General features: G+C 47.3%; 1 protein-coding gene across 2 annotated transcripts in view; it reads left to right on the forward strand.

The window, feature by feature from the left end:
* Nucleotides 1–7,062: 7,062 nt before the first annotated feature.
* USP7 (ubiquitin specific peptidase 7) overlaps nucleotides 7,063–22,124 on the forward strand; it is a 61,926-nt gene continuing 46,864 nt past the window's right edge. The window contains exon 1 of one of the 2 annotated variants that reach the window (XM_033101457.1): nucleotides 7,063–7,772. In XM_033101457.1, coding sequence (XP_032957348.1) covers nucleotides 7,694–7,772 — 79 coding nt within the window. In that variant the 5' untranslated portion in view covers nucleotides 7,063–7,693. The remainder of the gene's footprint in view (nucleotides 7,773–22,124) is intronic. The other variant, XM_033101458.1, reaches the window with a different exon arrangement.

Raw genomic sequence — 22,124 nt, forward strand, 5'->3', positions numbered from 1 at the left:
GGGGTGATGTGTTTAGGGTGATGACCAACTTAATAGGTGTCCCAAACATATTTAGTTCAGTTTAAATTTGGCTGAGTAGATTAAATGCAAAATTTGAAGCAGGGCCATAGCAACATCGTAGATTTATAAATTGCATACTTGAATTTCTACTCTTAGATAAATTTAATTCTATCTTCTTAGTTGTATTTTACCACTGCTGCCTTTTATTTGTTTTCTTTGAAGTTACTTCAAGTCAATTGCCAAATTAACCTCTAAATAAATATGTAAAAAAACAAAGCGGGGAAAGTAGGACCCAGCTAACAAGGTCACTCTTTTTAAGGCCTTGGTTTTTCTTATTGTGAGAAAAAAATACCTAAATAACACCAAATTCTAAAACAAGTCCTGTGCCATTTAAAAATGTTGTTGATGTTGTTTTTAAAAGAAATTCAAAAGGCTCTCTCAAAGTGGAGATACTTGAGTCATAGACAAGAATTCCCTTTACGCTTTACTTTGGTTAAGTATGGTAGAAAGGAGCAGAGATTTATTTGTGAACAAAAATTACTTTCTAAAGAAATATAACAGTTATTAAATTAACATGGGACATTGTCTTTCTGTAGTAAGTCTTTGGCGGTTCTAGGTTATTAAAAACCAAAAAGCCAGGTGAAACACTCACTAGGGTGCCTGGCATATAGTAAGTGCCAAATAAATGGCTATTGTGTATATGCGTAATTTTCTTTAACACAAAAGGGATCTTTCTGTTCTCAAGCTTGTTTGTTGCCCTTTAGAACCTGAGACTGAGACTGTTTCCCTATCAACCCTGATATCAAATGCCATTATTTTAATTACTTTAAATTCTCGGAGTTCCCATCTGGCAGATAAAATCCAGTTGCTGCTTGCAACAGTCACTGAGCTACTGGACTGCAAGAAATCTGCCTGAAACTGTTGCCGGCGCGTGTATTTATTGATTTGATAAAAAATACTTCCTGAGCAAGAGCTATGGAAGGAAGGACCTGCTTGACTGGCACGGAGAGCCCAGTAGCATAGCTGTGTCCTGCACGTGAGTGTCCTAAGAGGTGGGAGGAGGGTTTCCAGAAAGGCTATTTCCAACCAGAAGCATGAGCCACAGACTCACGGGACAAGGGACCTGTCCTACTACCTTGAAACAGCATTTCTTTTTTTCTGCCTCACAATCTCCTTTCTCCTGGTGGAACAACCTCCAATTTAGTTCTTGAACATGAGGCCAGGAGAGGCATTTCACCTCTACATTTGTTGAATGAATGAATGAATGAATGTGTGTGAGGTTCAGTACTGTTCGATGCATCTTACTTTCAACAAATAGATATTTTCAACCCTCATTTTCAAATGTCTTTGAAAATTTAATTTTCCAGGCCAGCAGTTTATTTTTAGGGTTATTAACAGAAAAGTAAATTAAGTCATTGAATAAGGCAAGCAGCATGGGGTGCTTTGACTTCTGCTGTGGGCAGAGCTAAGCTTGAATCCCATTTCCACCATGTCCTAGCTGTCAGTTCCCTCTTCTGTAAAATGAGAATAATAACCCTTTCTACCAGGATGTATATCATGGCATAGTGGTTAGAGGCCTATGCTATGGAATGAGCAAATACCCAGGTTCAAATCTTTACCTTGCTATTTTTTTGGAGTAAAATACATATAACATAGAATTTACCATTGAGTGACATTTCATACATTCACCATGTTATACAGTCATCACCATTCTCTATTTCCAGAACATTTTTATTATCTGGAAAGGAAACCCCACATCCGTTAAGCAGCCACTCCTCCCACCCCCATACCTAGGCCCTGGCAAGCACTAATCTGTTTTCTGGCTCTATGGATTTCTCGTCCACTCTCAGACGTTTCATAGAAATGGAATCATACAATATGTGGCCTCTTGTATCTGGCTTCTTTCATTTACTAGAATGTTTTCTAGGTTCTTCCGTGTTGTAGTATGGTCATAACTTCTTTTTAATAGCTGAGTAGTATTCCATTGTATGGATAGACCGTATTATTATTGTTTTTTTAATCCATTCATCTGTCCATGGACACTGGGTTGTTTCCACCTTTTGGTGATTGTGAATAGTGTTGCTATGAACATTCGTGTGAAAGTTTTTGTCAGACCTTGTTTTAACTTCTCTTGGGGATATAACCAGGAATCACTTCTGTGCTAATTCATGTTTAACTTATCTTAAGAAACCCTCCCCTTGGTATTTTTACTTCTGAGACCACCAAGCACCTTCCTTCTCTGTGCTTCGGTTTCCTCCTCTATAAAGAAGGCTCGTGACAATTTATTTCACAAGGTTTTTGAGAGGATGAAATGAATGAGTTAATGTAAAGCCTTTGGAAGGTGCTTGGCACAAGGAAGCACTCGATAAACACTAGCAGTTATTGCTTTTACCTGGTCGTGAGAGTTCAGTAAGATATGTGTATAGAGCATGTTACCTGGCTCTTTGAGTAGTTACTTATTTTTTGGTTTACAATTCTTTTTGTTTGTGTGTTTGTTTCTTTGTTTTTAAGGAGGGCGCAGCTCTCAGTGGCCCATGTGGGGATCGAACTGGCAACCTTGGTGTTATTAGCACCACGCTCTAACCAACTGAGCCATCTGGCTGCTCGGTGAGCTGTTTTTTAAAAAAAGTAAACAAGGGCTGGCCCGGTGGCTCAGGCGGTTAGAGCTCCATGCTCCTAACTCCGAAGGCTGCCGGTTCGATTCCCACATGGGCCAGTGGGCTCTCAACCACAAGGTTGCCAGTTCAACTCCTCAAGTCCTGCAAGGGATGGTGGGCAGCGCCCCCTGCAACTAAGATTGAGCACGGCACCTTGAGCTGAGCTGCCGCTGAGCTCCCAGATGGCTCAGTTGGTTGGAGCGAGTCCGAATAAGGTTGCCGGTTCGACTCCCGCAAGGGATGGTGGGCTGTGCCCCCTGCAACTAGAAACTGCAACTGGACCTGGAGTTGAACGGCGCCCTCCACAACTAAGATTGAAAGGACAACAACTTGACTTGGAAAAAAGGCCTGGAAGTACACACTGTTCCCCAATAAAGTCCTGTTCCCCTTCCCCAATTAAAAAAAAAAAAAACTTATTTAAAAAAATAAATAAATAAATAAACAAGCCCCCAACATCTGCACACACACCTCGCCAGCTGTGAGCAGTCATTCTAGCAAAAGGTTGTGTTAACATTTTGCCATCTCACAGCTGAGGAGGTTGGTCACATGACTTCACTTTAATTAGCCACCCCCTCAGGTGACCCAGTCCCTGGCACATAGTAAGTACGCAGTCTATGAACAGTTCTGAGTCAAAGGGTGGTGGGTCAGGAACTGGGGGCTGGAGTCTCATCCCATTCCATCCTTGCTCTTTTAATAACCATTTCACGTTTGTGAAGTGTTTCAATAAAGTTTTAGCATTTCATATGATGTCCACAACACTTTCCTCCTCATTTCCCTGATAGGAAAGTTGGGTCGGATGAGAGGTTAAGTCAACTCTCTAAGTTCAAGTTTGCAGAACTACGGTGTTTGCCCGAAAGTAAGACCTAGCCGGACCATCAGCTCTAATGCATCTTTTGGAGCAAAAATTAATATAAGACCTGGTATTATATTACATTATATTATATAGACCCGGTACTATATTATTATATTATATTATATTATATTATATTATATTATATTATATTATATTATATTATATCCAGTCTTGTAGTAAAATAAGACCGGGTCTTATATTAATTTTTGCACCAAAAGACGCATGAGAGCTGATGGTCCGGCTAGGTCTTATTTTTGGGGAAACATGGTAGTTCTGAATCCTGAAGGCCCTTACCCTCCCAAACTGCTTCCCAGCTACATGACCTTGGCCAAATGCCTTATTTCCTCTAAGCCCAAATCCTTCTTACTAACCTTGTGGTTGGGGGTGGGTGGGCAGGGGTTAGGTCATCATTTGACATACGAATTATCTAAGAACTTATATAGCCTGGGGGGAAAAAAAGGCACCTGTTATTCCCATTTCTTCTCTGTACTTCCATTAAATTATTTCAGACCCTGATCAGCATAGCTTCCAGGTAGATAAATATTTTGGTTCTCAAAACGAAAAACCAACCCTCTGTTTGTGCCAAGTCATGGCACGGGCCCTGGGAGCAGCAAAAATATGTTTTGCTCCCAAAGTAATGATAGGGTGGCCCCTCCCTACACTTGACTGACTCTACCTAATGACAAGTCAGCTGCTCCAGTGGTTCCTGCTTTCCTGGTTTTCCCTCTCATCCCAGGTCTCTGGTTTCTGAACCAGGGTTGGGGTTATGAAATTGTAAGCCTCCCAGGAAGTAGGCATTACTCAGCTGATTTCATGTCTTCTGCGGAGTTCTTGCACACACACCCCTTCTGCGTGCAAATGGGCTTTATGGCTAATGCAGACATAATTCCACCAGGGGAAGAAGAAAACAGGTTAGCACAGCGCTCCAGAACAATTGAGTCTGCTGGGCCTTTTTGGTAGGCCTCAAAAGGCGCCCTGTATTGCTTCTCTAGTAGCTGCGATGGCCTAGAAATTACCTCTACACCTACCATCCACTCATTGGTGAAAGATGTGGGCAAGGAAGGAAGAAGCAAAGAAATACTGTTCTATACTGAATCTGTATGTAAAATCTTTAAAGAGAGCAGGTACTGTCTTTCCCACCTTTGTTTGCCAGACAACCCCTCCTAGCCAGCAGTTAGTAAACATTAGCTGAGGTGACATCAGTCATTCAGTCTTTTGAACACCTCCTATGTCCTAGGCACTGTGCTGGGTGCTGAGGACAGAGCTGTGAAGAACACAGTTTCTCACCTCAAGATGCTCCTAGCAGGGGAGACAAATTATTTATGTGTATTCATTTATTTTTTTTTATTGCTGCTCAACACGTTACTAGAAACTTAGGCTTAAAACAATACCCATGATCTCATAGTTCTGTAGATCAGAAACCCAGGGCAGCTGCAGTGGATTCATCTAGGTTTCTGCAAGGCCAAGGCCAAGGGCTGGGCTCTCCTCTGACAGCTCTGGGGGAAGGACCACTTCATTCAGGCTGTTGACAGAATTCAGTTCTGAGGTCCCTCTTTTCAGGCTGGTGGCTGGGCCTCTTCCTTAGCCTGGAGAAGCCACTCTCAGGTCCTTATATGTGGTCTCCTCTATCTCACAAATGGAGAACCTCCTTTGTGTTGAATTCTTTTCATCTCACTCACCTCTGACTGCCTGCTTTGCCACCAGCCAGAGGACACTCTGCTTTTAAAGGGCCAGTATGATTAAGTTGGACCCAACTGGATCATCTCACTTCAACTTAACTGATTAGCAACCTTAAATACATCTGTAAAATTCCTTTAGCCAGGTAATATAACACAGTCACAGGAGTATAACAGCTGGGTTGAAGATCGCAGGGGCCCTTTTAGAACTCTACCATGGTAGGCAAACAAATAAGTGGTTATTGCAAAAACTGCTAAGTTCCATGAAAAAGTAAACCAGGTACTGGGATGGAGTGACTGGGTGGGTGGATGAGGGGCCTACATGGGCGAGTCGACCTGGGGTCCCTCCTTGTATCAGTCTCTAAATATGGCCCATATCTGTCCTGTCCCCTCCTCCGTAGCTGGCCTCCAGGCTGTCATACATCTCCACACACCTCCAGTCCAGACTCTTGTTGAACTAACTCCTTGTCACCTTCATATGGATATCTATCAGGCATCTCATATGTAACACAACTGAAAAAAAGAAGCAAAAACAAAACAAAACACAAAAACAAAACACAGGAAGACACTCCAAAAAAGACAAAAAACCTTTCTCTAAATTTTCCTTCCAAACCTGTGCCTCCTCAGGCTTCTTCCCCATATTGGTAATTGGTGCCATCTTTCATCCAGTTGCTGAAGTCAAAAATCTAAGAGCGCTGCTTGATTCTTCTTTCCCTCCCACTCAACTCCAGTCTATCAGCAAGTCCAGCCAATTTACCTAAACCTTGTCCTCGTTTCTCCATCTCCATCACCTTACCTATCACTTTGCTCCTGCAGGAAATTCACTGGTGGGTAAACTTCAAATATATGAAATGCTTAGAGGGGGATCCAGTCACGTCTGAATCGTATGTATATTCATTCCACAAATATTTATTGAGTACTTGCTGTGTCCCAGGCATTGGGGATTCCACAGTGAACCAAACATTCTTCCGTGGGCGGGGAGATGTACAGTAAAACACACTGGGTGAAAATGCAGGCAAAGGAATAAGGGAAATGGCAAGTGGGACAGGACTGACCATCTCCTGGCCATTTTAGTGCAAAATTACATCCTCCCTTGAGGTGGTCACTTAGGTGCCTAGGTGTGTAGAGGTGTGTGCCCTTTTTCTGCATTCTCTCATTCACCCACACTGCCTTGGTTATCATGGAAAAGTTGAGACCCTGAGCAGCAGGCTCTCAGGATAGGGAGAGTGACAGTACGGGACACATCCACCAAGGGAGGGAGGTCCTGGGTGAATGACTGACTGGAAGGGGGTAAACTAATGCCAAAGGAAACGCGATTGGGGCCGGTTTTGAGGGACTGAACTTTTCTTGTTTGGACTACTGTGAGAGAATAAGTTCTTACGTTAGATACTGGGTGAAGAAATGACATCGGTAAAGGGGGCTAAATAACAACATAACTCCTGATCGGCGTTGACCCCTCGCTCTGCTTGGTACGGGCCACATGAGCTGCTCGGCCAAGGTCACCGGCTGCGGGCAGGTTTTCGGCCCACTACCCCTGACCGCCACCAGACCTTTCCGGGCGACCAAATCCCTGGGATGGGCAGATTCCCGGGCACTCACCCCCCCGAGGGTGCAGGGGGCTGGGTTCTCCGCATCGGAGCGTCCCCGGGCCGAACCGGACCTCGCGACTCAGGGGTCGGCCCCGAAGGCGGGGGACCCGGCGACAGGCCGAAGGCCCGGGCAGCGCGGGGGGCGCGGCGCTGCGGGCTGCGGGCCGAGGCCACTCCCGGCTCCGCCTCTCCCGCTCCGCCTACCATCCCGCTCCGCCCTCCAGCCCGGCACCCGCCCGCCCGCTCTGCTGCTAGCTCGCTCTCGGCCCCCCATGCGGATGTGACATTTCACGCCGCCGCCATTTTGAGAGCGAGCCGAGCCGAGCCGCCGGGCGCCGCGTCCGCTGCCGGAGCCCCGACGACGACGCCGAGGAGGCGGACGCCGCAGCGCCCCGAGCGCGGCCGGCCCGTCGCCCGCCCGCGCCGCCGCCGCCGCCGCCGCTCCCGCCGGCACCAGGCCCGGCAGGCCCTTCGCGGCCGGCCAGGCCTCCCGCCCGCCGCGCCCGGCCCGAGGCGGGGCTGACTCCGCGGCCCCCGCCCGGCCGCCCTCCGCCCCCGGCCGGCCCGCAGCCCCGCAGCCCCGGCCCCGGCGGCGGGAGGCGGGCCCCGCGGCGGCGGCGGCGGCGGCCGCAGCGAGCGACGAGGCCAACCGGCCCGGCCCGCCGGCCGCCCTCCCGCCTCGGCGCCGAGATTGGGCGAATCGCGAGCAAGTACGTGCGCGTCTCCCTGCCGCCGCCGCCGCCGCCGCCGCCCGCCGCGGGCCGCCCGGGGGCCGCTGCCGACGACGCGCGGGAGGAGGAGGAGGAGGCCGCCCCGCCGCCGCCGCCGCCGCCGCCGCCCCGGCTCGCCGCCGCCGCCCGCCCGCCGGGCCCGCAGCCTCGGCCCCCGGCCGCAGGCGAGGCCCAGGCCGCGGCCGACATGAACCACCAGCAGCAGCAGCAGCAGCAGAAAGCGGGCGAGCAGCAGCTGAGCGAGCCCGAGGACATGGAGATGGAAGGTGAGGCCGCGGGCGCCGGCGGCGGGGCCGGGGCGCCTTCCATTGTGGCCGGGGAGCCGCGGGAGCCACGCGGGGGGCTCGCCATCTTTAAGCAGGCCCGGGCAGCCGGCCCGGCCCGGCCAGCCTGCACCGTCATGCGGGGCCCGCGGGCAGGGGCGGCTCATTGTCCAGGCCCGGGGTGGCCTCCCCGCCACAAAGCGCCGGGACTTGTAAATCAGGGCGCTTCGGCCGCAGAGGGACGCAGGCGTCTTCCCGCTGCGGGGGAGCCGGGATCCCGGGCCAGTCCCGCGTGTCTGGCGTCCTCGGGGCCTGGTGGCCCGGCCTGGCTCTGGCAGGTAAGCGAAGGGGGCAGTCGACCCCGGTGGACGCGGGGCTCGCCTGCACCTGCCGTGCGCTTGCTCCCCCAGAGAGCCGGCCGGGTCCGGCCAAGCGGCGGTCCCCCCCGGGTCGCTTCTGTTAGCACACCACTTGCCAGCGTCTGGCTTCCTTTTGAAACACCTGCCAGGAACGCAGGTGTTTTCAGCCTTTGCACTGGCCCAGAGTTCTGAGCCATGCGCTCTTGATTTCTAAGTTACCTGCTTTTCGGGGGTCTGGGTCCCCGACTGCGTGCGGTGCAGTCAGCATCCGGCCAGGTGTGTGTTTGAAACTACGCGAAAGCTCCGCGACTCTTGGCTGCCTGCATCCGTTTGGGACTCCCAAGGTAACTGCATGGTCGGCCCATGTGGCAGCACTTTTCCAAGGTGCTGGACTTGGCGATAGAAGGTCTTGGTTAGAAAGGTTTGATGTAAAGGCGCTGGAAGGGAAAGGATTCTTTTGACACAGCTCAAGCCGACTTGGCCGTTGGGATCACCTTCATTTCTTACGGCGCCAAGTACGGGAAAGGGTAAAGTCAAAGTTGTCTTTAAAAGATCATTTCTTTACATGTCAAGGGGTCAGACTTTCAGGAGTCAAAAGGAGGCACCCGAATGAACCCGACATTGAGTGTTTTGTTCTTGTTATGCTTTCAGCAAGAGATCTTGGTTTGCATAAATGAATGGAGGCACTAAGGAAGATCAGGGAGAGCAGCATTTGTCCTGTGGGGTGTCTCCACGTGTGGGGTGCTGTGCACTCGTTGGTGGGACCACTTACCATGCCTGGTAGTCCCCTGTGAATAACTTAACTGCCAGTAATTGGATGTTGACTGAAAAACCAACTTCCCAGATTGCAAAAGGGCAAGTGGCAGAGATGCCCGCAGAAAGCACTTTCCAGTGGTACTTACAGTGGCAGTAATGGGGGACAGGAGAAATGAATCCATGCCAAGGACCGGGCCCTCTATTTCACTTGGCCCCAGCAAGACAGTCACTTCGCAGAGCTTCTGGCAAGTGTTACTAAACCAGCTAGCTGAAGGAATATGTTGCTGAGATAATTTTGTATATTTCTTTGATGCCACATAACAAAAAGTGTTGCTTTCCAGTTTCCTTTTTGAGTATAACCCAGTCGGGACAAAAATCCAATAGTGCTAGCACATCGATTTCCCACACACATCATCTTACCACTTTTCAAATGGTTTTGAACACTGAGTGAGAATTAATGAACATGGTTCACTGAAGAGTCTCTGGCCCAGAGTTGTGTCTTTGGGGAAATGCTCATGTCCACAAGTTTCAAGGATTTTTCTGTAAGACTAGAGAGTGTTGCACAGTGGTGGAAGAATTTTCAGAAGACCATGTGTGCTTTCAAGACTACATTCTTTTCTCGTGGAGTTTTAGTTTTATATCAGGGTTTCCGATGGAAAGGTCACCTGTAAAATCACTCATCTGCAAATTTACTAGGATCTCAAATTGGATGGCAACGGTTGCAGTTATTAACGCGGACTCCTTAAATGTAAGAAACTCATTTCTTCGGAGTGAATGAATCTGAGATGAATCTGAGTTTCTTCCAGATTCATCATCCAGAAGGTACCTTATCTTTGTTGGGCTTATGGTTGTCAGCACCTTGTGAGCACCTACAGGTGAGCGGTTTAAAAGGCGGCCTGTGTCTTAGGCAGTCTATTTCAGCCTTTCTTAGCCTTTCCACTCTTGAAATGTGGTGCTAGGTTTATATATTGTGGTTTCGGATCAGAAAGAGGGAAAGAACCCTATTAAAAAGGCAGCAGGGTGGGATTTAGTGCATATCCCGTGGGGTTGTCTCCATGGGCCAGGCTCGCACCTGTTTCGTGTCTTTGCCTTGATTCCAGGAGAATCAGCAGCTGGAAATTCAGGCTTCTGATCAGCTTGAGGGCGGGAAGGCTTTGTCAATGAGGAGATTCCTGCCCGCCCCTCCTGGGCTGGGTGGTTTCGGAGTCTGGGAGACTGGTTTGGTTGGTTGTTTTCTCCTATCAAGAGGTCCATGTTAGTTTGCTCTCCTCCAGCTCCTCTTTAGCCGTGTCGCGTTTGCTCTTGACTGAACTCAGTACAGTCCTTGCATATCCACTGGAGAATACCAGTGCTCAGGATTAGTGATGTTAAAAATGTCTTGTTCTGAGCAGTTAGGAAAGTTACATGAGTGGTGAAGGGCAGAGAGGGAAAAGATGGGGGGATGTTGGCATTTAATTGGGGTGAGGACCACATGCTTCCTGAAAGGCCTGAAGCAGCCAGTCACTTAGTTTCCCGTTGGGGCCGGTAAAGAGACCTGTGGAGGTGGAGGTGGAGGTGGTGGTGGTATTAGGTCTGGTCAGGAGTGAATGTGCTTGGCAGTTTATTTATTCACTGTCTGTCTAACTCAGAGGTGGTGCAGGCTGAGAGGCTGAAAGAATGACTTGCACAGACCTATGCCCTTTGAGTACTTGGAGAGGTGATAATCTGGTCTGTGTTATATACCCTGTCAACAGGAAGTTTTCCCAAGGCCTTGCTTCTGCTGCTAGACTGGCTAGCTCAAATGTAAATATCCTCATGTTTGCTCCCTGGTGTGGTTCTTCTGCCTTTGTGAGAAATCTCTGTTTCAGAGTGTAATCTCTGAGACTAACAGGGACAGACAGTTTTGTTTGACTTTTGTACAGCACTCAGACCACTGCTCCCGAGGCACCACGCTGGGAGCAAATCAATGAATGAGTCATACGTAGTTTCTGAAAAGAATTGACCACTACCTTCCATGTTTTTTGTTTGGGGGGCAGCAGTAGTGGGTTTCTTTTTCTTTCAAACTTGTGTGGGTAAGTGGAGTTTCAAGTTACCAGGTTTGGGAGTGGAAAGTGAGTTCTCTTGCACACATGCAACCAGATAAACCAAACTTGTGCATTTTACTATATTTAGAATGTTTCCTTTTCAAATAGCACTGTAACAAGACAAATCAAATAATGTGAGAATATTGATTTTCCTTTTACATTAGCTTGGGTTGGTAAAAGAACTGTTTGTGAAGCTACAAAGTGAACCTCAACTTGGAGAACCCAGACGAAATAATACAGAATAAATTAGGCCAAACTTAGAAATATCTAATCTGATGTGAGCCTGTTAGGTTTTGATAGGATTGAAAGTTACTCCTCACTCTTTTCAGGCTACTGACTTTGATTATCTGTAAACAGATAAAAACATTGATAACAGCAAATATGGGGAGAACGTGTATACTTTTCCTCCTTGATTTTTATTTTTTTGGAATCAGTTTTGTGGAAAAGAAGAAAGAGGCCAGTCGAGTGAAAACTCATGGTGGGGCAGCTCGGTGCCTGAGAGTACAGGCTTAGGGCCAGGCCCGAGTTGGATTTTGCCATTTCATTGTTGTGTGACCTCATGCTGAAGCTCTTGGTACCTCCGTTTCTGCATCCTCAAGGAGGCCGACCCTATCTCACGAGGTTGTGAGGGTGAAGGCACAAAGCAGGTGTAGAGTGTTAGGCAGAGATGGGAGCATGGGACCTGTGCAGTCCGTCAGTGGTGTCGCTGTGATGGTAAAACCTTTGCACCCGAGGAAAGGGTACGTGAACTTCAGTTAAGAATGAAGCTTAACAAACCCAGGTGGGGCAAATTCATTTTCGGTAGTATGCAAAGATGTCCTAGGGTAATGACATCCTAATATGGATTAGGAAGAAAGCATAATCGGTCTCAATCTAAGAAACATTATTTATGACATCCTGGGCTTGATGTGCCTAGGCAAGTATTTCAGGCTAATGGTATAAATATTCTAAGAAAAATGAAATGGGTAGGAGAGGAGGCACGAGCAGTTGGTGCGTTGTGATGCTGATTGCATCAGCTCTAGTCTTCTCTGACAGTGTTCTTGTTGCCCTAGTGTTAGAGCGTCTACCTGATGAACTTGAGGTTGAGAATCAGGTCGTAGCAGGCAGCTAGGTCTTTGGGAGTCGGCCTTGGATTCTCTCTGGACCCCCACACCAAGCCCTTTTGATTTTCCAGCACGCCACCCTGAGCTAGGCCCCTGTTGCTTCACGGGGATGTTGCAATAGCCTTCTTACTGGTCTCTGCCTCCATCTTTTCCTGAATCCCACACAGCTATGAAAATGGACTGCCACAGGACTGCTTGGCCGTGTCATCCACCTCCCTGCTTAAAAGGATTCAGGTGGGCTGCCCTCCCTGTAGAGGAGAAGTCGCACCGCACAGCCCAGTCTGGGCCATCAGGGTCCTCGGGATGCCTCAGTCTCCTTGGTGCTTCAGGCTCCCAGCACACAGCATGGGTGGGGTATAGTGTTGGCTTTTGGGCCCCACACTTGTGTAGCTGGTGATGGCTTTTCCTTCTGGAATGCAGAGAGGACAGATGCCCCAGGAAGGAGGTTCAGAACCCATTCAGATGCCACCTTTTCCCTAAACCTTTCTGGTCGCCTCAGCCACTTGCCTTGTGTAAGAGCCATGTCAGCTTTTTGCCCCATGTTCTACCTATGGGGTGGCCACGATGTACGTACCTGACTTTTTCACTGTTGGATTGTTTGTGCTGAAGATGACCATCTTATGTTCCGTTTTTGTTAAATGTACTTGTGGGAGGTACTCCTTCAGGAAATAGCAATTCTAAGGCTAACCGGTAGTACAGGAGCCGGCTGGCTGTCTGGTATGGTAGGGTAGTGTGTGAAAGAGTGCCGAAGCCATAAACCAATATTCTTTGATAGCTGCTAATTCAGTTTTATTGCTGTTAACGTAAGTTGCTTCAAATGACATTTTTGATCTGTTTGGATGGAAAATCTAGATCTCCAGACAAGGACATCGATGGACCTTCATAAACTACTGAAGGTTTCTTTTGAGTATTTTTAAATGTGTCTTTGTTACTGTTTCTGGTTTTTGGATGACTGGTATGTAGCCTGGGTACTTCTGCTTGATTTCCAAGGCAAAGAAATTGTACTCTGGAGACCAAGAATTGTAACAAGTTATTTCTTGACATGGACTATGACAGAGTTCAGTGGTAAATGTCACCTGCTTCATAAACTTTCTCTGAACTAATTTGGACTATGAAAGTTGGAGGAAGCAGGATTTTAAGTGTCATGCGTAGGCAAGAAAGTTCGTTATGCCATTTTTCTACTGAGTTAACACATGCTTTGGCTAATGAGAAGTCAGACGTGTTGAAATTCTCTTGAAGAGAAGCAGGCTTCTGAGGGTTGGTGATTAAAGCTTGGGAGTTGGGGATGGAGGTGATTAGAAGTTTCTAATGTAGGGAAATACACCAACCTGGGCAAGAACTGAATGCTTCCAGAACTTGGTGACATCACTGAGTGTGAGACTAGCAAGAAAGAGGGGCCTGTGGGGGAACGCACCCTGAGTAGTAGCACTGCTGTCTGTGTGGTTGCCTGGGCACGAGTGAGGCCTAGAAGACCGCCCTGAGGTCACAGTGACGGATGGCTCACTGCCTGGCGCTGCCTGGGCCCCCACTAGGCTGTGCATACACAGAGGTGTAGCCAGTTCAGCTCTTGGTCAACCATTGTGGTGTGGGGACCACTGTTGTGAGGTAGCAGCTGGTAATTTTCAGAGATGCCTAGGTGTCCTTTCAAAGAGCCCACCCAAGTTATCTGATTGACAGGAGCTTTATCTTACTAAATGTTTGAAATGCAAATGAGTGATGTGTCTGAATCTCAAGGTGGTGGTCCTTCCTTCTTTTTGGATCATTGAGACTCTAAAAGCTATAGAGAAGGCTGTTCCCTGTGTGACCACAATGGTTCTACCTGATTTTCCTGCCTGGCATAGAATATTCGAAACCCAGGCCTTCCCTCGGTTTTGATTCCATGCCAGTGACTAAATTGGTTTTCCTGACATCCTAATACTGGGAGGGCAATGTCTTGTGTACCAGCCCCCAGAATTTCGACCAGGAGAAAGTCTAGCTCTCGCAATAAGTTGTTGAACTGGCGTCTGGTTTGGAAAGCAGTTGTACGAGTATGTCTTTGCTAGGGTGGCCTGAATTGTAGAGTGAGATCACACCCCAGGGTGTAGCCACAGGTGTCTGGGTGGTAATCTATCTTATCTTGGCTATCCCTCCTGCCACATCACTCATGGCACTTGCAGAAAGAGTTAAGGGGGGCTTTTCCAAGGGAAACCACATGGCATTGCTCTAATGTGGAGGCTGAGCAGACCCTGCCACTCTACAGCCTCTTATGAAAAGGCTTACGGGCCATTTACCTAGAGTTGCAAGTACATTTCATCAATACGACTTTGGGGAATACGTTATATTTCAAGGCTCTTAATTGATCCTGTACAATTGCTATTTTAAAATGAGCACATGTAACACTCCTTAACATGTTTACATGGTTGCATAGTCCAGCTCTTCCTTTTAAATGGTAGGGTAAGTAATTTGAAGTGTTTGCTTCTTACGGTGGTAGTTTATATTAACTTGGAGGATAAATTAATCTGTGTGTAAAGAGGTTGAAAACATTCCACTGTTTTATAACCATCATAGTCACTTGTCAGAATTCTCTGAGTCTCAGCCTTTTTCTCTTACATCTTGAGCTTGTGAGGACTAAGGGTGAGCAGATAGGAGTGGTAATGCCTGCCCAGCAGAACGCCCTCAGAAGTGGCTGCTGGAATGAGGTTGCTGTGGCCTCTTGGGAGCCTAGCCTTTGGGCTATTCCTCCCCATCAGGACTAGGAGCAGTGGTGGCTGGGGGCTGCTTCTCCTGGTTGGTGTGGTGTCCGTCTGGACTGCTCTAGCCAGAATGAGTCCCCATTTCCCTGAAGCCCTCCAGGTCTCCTGCTGCTGGTACTGATGAGAACAAACAGATTGTTGTACTACTGCTTCAGTCCTATCTTTCTCCAGAAAGCCACTCATTTTCATATGGGGGTGGGGGAAGAGGTTGGGGGTAAGAAGACTGAGGGTTTACTGTGCTGTGCAGGGTGGTAGCCACCAGCTGCATGGCAGTGATTTTAAGTTTAAAATAGAATTAAAAATCCCATTCCCCAGCCGACTAGCTGCATCTCAAGTGCCACACATGCTGGTGGTCATCACATGAGACCGTGAAATACAGAGCATGTCCATCAATACAGAATGTGTTCGTGGCCAGTGCTGGCCTAAACAGTCTGGTGGGTCCTTGGCTAGGATGTGTTTCTGATTGCATTAGTGTCACATTGAATGTTGGAAAGTGTTCCAGTATGTCCTGGAATTGAACAAAATTCCATTTCAACAGTTATACTGAGAACAGACATACATAGGAAGAACGGGGAGAATTGTAGAAACTACATGTTTATCAAAAGTATGTGTATAGGCCATTAATATAAAGAAACACTGTTACAATTCCTATATTAGAAACCTACATACACACTTTGAAGAATGCAGCTTACAGGAATAGTTTTTTTTTTTAAACTTTAAGTGTGTTTTTCCAGGACCCATCAGCTCCGAGTCAAGTAGTTGTTTCAATCTAGTTGTGGAGGGCGCAGCGCAGTTCACAGTGGCCCATGTGGGGATCGAACCAGCAACCTTATTGTGAAGAGCACCGGGCTCTAACCAACTGAGCTAACCAGCTGCTGCATATGAATAGTTTTTGAAATAACAAATAATCTTGCTTCCTGCCCTGCTCCTCGAGAGGATGTTTATTCAACACACCACTGATACTCTTGTGACTCCAGTGCTACAGAGGTGGTGATGACGATGGGAGAGATCCTGGAAACGATTTTTCACAATTTATCTGTAGATGGTTTCGACTGTAGCTTATGCAGTTACAGCCACATTATCTTTCATTGAAAGAAGTGGATTCTCGGTTTTATCTGCTTTTGGGGTGCAGTTAACGCTAACCAGAAAGTCTCCCGAGCTGTAATGGTGACACGCAAGTTTGATAACACCCCACCGACCCCAGCGGGCCCGCGCGTGCGTGTTGCAGGAAAGTTAAATTGCTGAGAAGTTTCTGTGCTTGTTCTTTATTTTGGCAGGTCCACAGAGAGGCACCTGTGCTTCTGTGCACAGGGCATCTTTGGCTTTAGCCCCACCCCCTTGGCTTGCTTGCTTTCCACATGCACAGGGAACGTGGCTGGCTTCTCTGCCTGTGGCCCCCAGTGGCAGCAGAGCCGTCTTTGCTGTGACGCTCCCAAAGCCTGGTGCAGGGCTTTTGTTCATCAAGCAGACATTTATGAGACCACTCGGGACTGTGGCGGGTACAGTGCTGGCCGCTCCTGCTGGACTGGACAGCCTCATAGTGTGAAGGCGCCTGGTAAACATACTCGGGAGGCCTCGGGGAAGGGTTCTGATGGAATGGTGGGGGGAGGTGGCAGGACTGGCCTCAGTGGGGAAGGGGTGGGTCAATGGAGGCTTCCTTCACAGAGGAGGTGACACAGCTGAGTTTGCAGAGTGTGTGGGGGGTGTGGGCTGGAGTGGTCAGAGGAGGGAGGCTTAGAATAGCAGGATGGGGTAGGGACCTGCAGGTCTCTGACTGGTGGTTGAGGATCTGTGGTCAGCAGAATAATGGCCCCCAAACACTAAACCTTGGAACCTGTGACTGTGTCACCTTACATGGCAAAGGGACTTTGTAGATGTGATCAAGGATCTCTAGGTGGGGAGATGAGCCAGCATTATCCAGGTGGGGCCACTATAATCACAAGGGTTCTTCCACAGGAAAGAGGTCTGAAGTGCCCGTGGAGTGTGAGAAAGCCCTCGCTGGCTTTAAAGATGAAGGAGCACAGGAGCCAGGGAGCGCAGACAGCCTCTAGAAACTGGAAAAGGCAAGAAAACAGATTCTTCCCTTGAGTCTCCAAAAGGAACATGGCCTTTCCGACACCCCGAATTTAGCTCAGTGAACCCCATTTTCAGACTTCCAGACTTCTAGAACTGTAAAAGAATGTGGTGTAAAGCGATGAAGTTTGTGGTAGTTTGTTTTAGCAGCAGTCGGAAACTAATGCGGGATCTAAGCAGGTGGGTAAGAAGCAGCAGGTGGGTGCCCAACAGATACAGGTGACCACGTAGGCTGGATGAGTGTGGGGGCAACCCACCCTCCGCCCCCACCCTCACGGAGGACTTCTCAGGCTGCCTGCGGTCATGTGACGTGCGTGCTGTACCTGCATTGACTCCTCCCCACCTTTCTACAACACACAGAAATAGGCGCAGCAGCAGCAGCCCCGTTTCATAGCAGGACAAACAAGGAACTGAGCAGGCTGTTTCTCGGGTCACTGATGGCATTTGAACCCACACAGTCTGTCTTCACAGCCATTTGCAGTCCATCAGAGCCAGTAGACACCAGGAGTCATAGTGCTCACTGCTTTTTAAACTTCAACACTCCTGCTGCCTTCTCGCACGGTGCTCTCTCACCACCCCACAGTGGTGGCTGCAGTTGGGCTTCCTAGTCTGAACGTTTTGTGTGGTTCACCACATGCTTTGAATATAGAAAGTAGCTCACTGCCAAAATTGGCTGGAGCCACCCCTAGTGTTCATCAACTGGAATATGGTGGCAGAAGACACAGTACACAGTAGTGCGAATTTTTTACAGGTAGATGCCGCCCTCCTTTGAGAATCGAAATAACTGAATTAGGTATTCACTAACGCGCTATAATAAGATCCCGAGCTGATATGAATCAGCCCTAAAGCAAACCAGTCAGGGCTCTGGGTATTTGGAGAAGGCCCAAGTCTTGGCAGCTGGGGCTCAGGGCACAAGCCTGCTGCATTTCACAGTACCCAGTTCTGTGCACCTGCAGGCTTAGCTAGTAGTGATTGAACCAAGGTGTAGACCTCGACCACTTAGGTCCTGTCCCTACAACACTGCATTACAGACCATCAGCCCCCGTGTGGCATGAACCTGGCTGCTCCCCTTGCTCCCTGTGCTGTTTTGGACCCCTGACCAGCTGCTACATTTCCCCTCCCTGTTGTCTAAATCATGTAGTTTCTTACGACAGCAGCTCTCATAGGTGGAAGGAGGACTGGGTCAGTCAGAGGTACCTGAACTGGGCAGAGGTTGAAAGGAATGAGGTGGCTTGAGAGGCCCGTCTTCTTGCTACACTGACTTCCAGAAAGCTGTGTGCTATTGTTTTTGTGGCATATTTTGAATCTTTTCCTTTGGGGCCTCTTTTCCTGACAGGGAATTTTAAAATAGGATATCTATCTTCATAGCAACTTTGGGAAGCATGTTTAGTTGGTAAAGTGATTGTAGCAGTCAAAAAGTGTAGCAAAACAGTTTTAAATGTACAGAAAGCCTCACTTGGTTTGACGTCAGGCTTGCCTATTAAGTCACTGGTTGAAGAAAGCTTAAATAAATGCCTTTTGGTTTTAGTTTTTCTAAATGTCCCCTCTGCTCTCACAATGCAATGCAAGACCCATCTCCTGTGCATGGTGTGTGAGCAGAGCGGGCTTATATTTCTGTGATTTCCTCTAAAAGTATACTGCATCAGATGGGTGATTTCAGTCATTGTGCAGGTAATAGAATAGGGTATTTATGGGCCATCGATTGTGTGTGAGTTTCTGCCGGATAAAAATAGGAAGATGGGAGACACAAATTCTGGCCTCAAGGAGCCTGGTCAGGAGTGCAGCTGTCCACAGAACAAATGAGAACACCAGATGGTAACTGCCAGTGCGATGAGCAGTGGGTTGGCGAAGTCCAGACCGTCAGGCGAATGGATTTGGGGTGTCTGGAGAGGATGCAAATAAGTGAAGTGACCTGTGGGCCTCCTAGTGGTGACGGGAATGGGCCTTGAGGTGACTAATTCAGTTTCAAGGTGCACGGTGACCAGTTGCACTGCTTATGTGCGAGTTAGTGACAGGTGGTTGTGGCCTCCTTCAGCACTCAGTTCAACAGGGATTGTGATGTTAAAAGCGTGGTCCCTGCTCATCTGTTAAAAGTCTTCAGGATTAGTCTAAAGTTGGTTATAATTACCTTGAGGATGGGGGTATGGGGAGAGGAGAATTACTACTGCAAATCTGAATGCTTTCTGTTATGGCCAGTGTTGAAATCTAATTTCTCTCTTGATGAAGTTAAGTCCTATGGTTTTTTTTTTTTAAAAAACTTTATTTTTCTTAAAATACTGTATTCATTTTGGGTCTGTTGCTATCAGAGGGCACTTGCTCGTATGATTTTGTTTTAGAGCAGAAAGTGTTTATTATATCCCCATCTCTACAGGTGAAAAAAACCAGGTTCTGAGAGATGAAGTGATTTCTAGACCTGCACTGTCCAGTATCATGGCTGATTAGGTTTATATTAATTAAAATCAAACATTGCCTTAGTCCCTCTAACCATATTTCAGGAGCCGCTTGTGGCTTCTGTATTGGACAGTGTGGCTGTAGAATATCTGCACGGTCACAGAGAGTTCTGTAGCCAGTTCGAGTCCCAGCCTGTGAAGTGGGTTTTAGCTTTGCCTTTCTGGTGGGCTTTTTGCCTTGAACAGGATTGTTTAGAATAATGGAAAACCAAGAATTTTCTTCTGTAATGACCTAGGAAGAAGGTTCCCCTAACAGGTTCCGCGTAGTGAATACCTGCTGGCCCTCCGGCAATCACTGCTTCAGGCACTGTGTGTGTGGGGGGTAACAGGTGAAAAAGTGCTGAGATGTCTATGCTTAAGGAAAGTCAGCAGGATACAGATGGGTCATGTGCATACATAATTAATGCAGGATAGAAAGTGATGAATGCCACGAGGGGTGAAGAGATAGGGTTCTGGAAGTTGAGAAGAGAGAGATCACATCAGGCTGTGCAGGAGCTAGAATGCTTGGTGAAGTGGTGCTTGCAGTGGGCTACAAAGGTGCTTAGGATTCGAGTTCAGGGAAATTGGAGGTGAGAGTGCCAGGGGCAAGGTTTCTGGGTTGATGAAAACCGAGGCGCCGTCTCTGTGTTTCCGGTCATAGCCATTATATTGTAGCGAACACATCATGCTGTGTTGCTTTGCTTTGCTCTCTCCCACTTTAGGTCTGGGCAGAAAAGCAGGGACTCCAAGCCAAGGTCATTTTCTAAGCCTTGAACAGTAGTTTCTCCTCACATAGTACCAAATAACCAAATGCATTGCATTTTTACATTTTAGTTTCAATCAGACTGGAACATGCCACAATGTTAAATGCCAATTAACCTTAATTTTACCTGCTTTGGTAACAGCTTAAAGGGTTAGATCTGCCCTTTTGTAAATTTTTTTTTTGCTAAAATGTGTTAGTAGCAACTTACATTGAGATATAATTCACATGTATCACAATCCACTCATTTAAGGTGTATAATTCAGTGGATTTTAGCTTAGTCACAGTTGTGTAACCATCAACACACTCAAATTTCAAACATTTTCATTACCTCAAAAAGATCTCCTGTATTCCTTAGGGCACTCCCTGTCTCCCCTCAAACCTCAGACAAACCCCAGCCTATTCTCTTTGGATTTGCCTGTTCTGGACATTTCATATAAATGGATTCATACATACATATGTCACCTTTTGTATTCGGCTTTTTTAACTGAACATAACGTTCTCAGGGTTTATCCAGGTTGTAGCAGGTATTAGTGCTTCCTTCCTTTTTAGTGCAGAATACTGTTCTGTCTGGGGAACCTCGACTTCTATTGGATCAAAAAGATGTAAAGGCTCTCAAGATTCTCTGTAATAAGTTTTATTCGGTATTTTTATAAGGGGCTTGGAACTTTTCTGTGGTTATGAATGTGCTTCACTACTAACTTGAATTAACTGGGATGAGGGTATCTGTCAGTTTAGGGTCCATTCAGAGCATCAGAGTAGCAATAGAGATATTAAAGGAATTTACTAGATTTCACAGTACACAGCTGTGGGAGCTGCTGACAGCCTGTGGATTCTGGGTCTGGTGCTGGAGGTGAAATCTGTCAGGCATGCAGCCTGCAAGGGAAGAACGACATTCACTTCAGGCGCCCACAAGGCAGAGATATAGGAATATATTCCAGGTAGAAGGGAATGTGGGGCTCCTTTACTTCCGTCCTCCACATCACTGGCAGAGTGTCTCTGCAGTGGGATCTCTGCAGGGAGGGGCCTATAATTCCAGCTTAGCTAAGGCAACATACCACAAATCCACCAGTCAGTTTGATCTTTGGACTTTCAAAAACTTTTTGTTGTCAGGATCCTGTTACAGTTTGAAATTAATGACGACCCCAAAGACCTTTAGGGTAGGTGGGTTATAGCTATCATTATTTGCCGTATTAAAAATGAAAACTAAGGCAGTCTTACGTATTCATTTAAAAATTATAAACCATTACATGGTAGCACCACACACTTTTTATGGGAAATAATTACTTTTCAAAACAAAAAAAGTTAAGGAGGAATGACATTTTTACCTTTTTGCAGATTTCTTTTATTATCTGCTGCATAGAAGACAGCTGAATTCTCATATCTGCTTCTGTCAGTTGCAATGTAATTTTAGTGGAAATATAAAGAAAACGTAGCTTACAGAGGCATATAGTTAGAAGAGGGAGCAGTGCTTTTAAGAGCCATTTCAGATACTTGTGGCAGTTCTTTGCTATACCAAAGCGTGGCAGCTTCTTAAGGTTAATAGCAACTTGAAATGGTGTGAATTAGCGTCTCATGTTCTGTTATATTAAAATTCATTGGTTTATCTTGTACTTTGAATGTGTCTTTTCTAATATCATTCATTGATCACTCATTGAAAATACTGATTCACTGAATGCTATGCAGATTTTCTCAATGTTGACATATTTCATCATTACAGTTACATAAAAAACTGAGTGTAAGTGCCTAAAACGTCACGTTCATATGTGTAGCAGCCACGTTCATATGTGTAGCAGCCTCGCGCTATGAGCCTCGTTGGGGACAGGGCTGTAGTTCTAACTGCAGAAAGCTCATCGGGACAGAGAGAGCAGTGACTTTTGTTCTGTACATAAGAGTCGTAACCCTCCTTGGCCCAGGGGGTGGAGGTGGTTTGGATGGTAATTGGTGGCAGGCTGGTCATCCCAGCAGTGGGGTGTCCACTTCTGCACCACCTAGTGCTATGGGGAGGGCGAGCGGGCAGTGTTGGATGGTCCCTGCGTTGGGGACGTGCCATGGATTGGGGAATGGAGACCAGAATTTT

This window comes from Rhinolophus ferrumequinum (genome assembly GCF_004115265.2).
Source record: "Rhinolophus ferrumequinum isolate MPI-CBG mRhiFer1 chromosome 15 unlocalized genomic scaffold, mRhiFer1_v1.p scaffold_54_arrow_ctg1_1, whole genome shotgun sequence".
NCBI lineage: Eukaryota > Metazoa > Chordata > Mammalia > Chiroptera > Rhinolophidae > Rhinolophus > Rhinolophus ferrumequinum.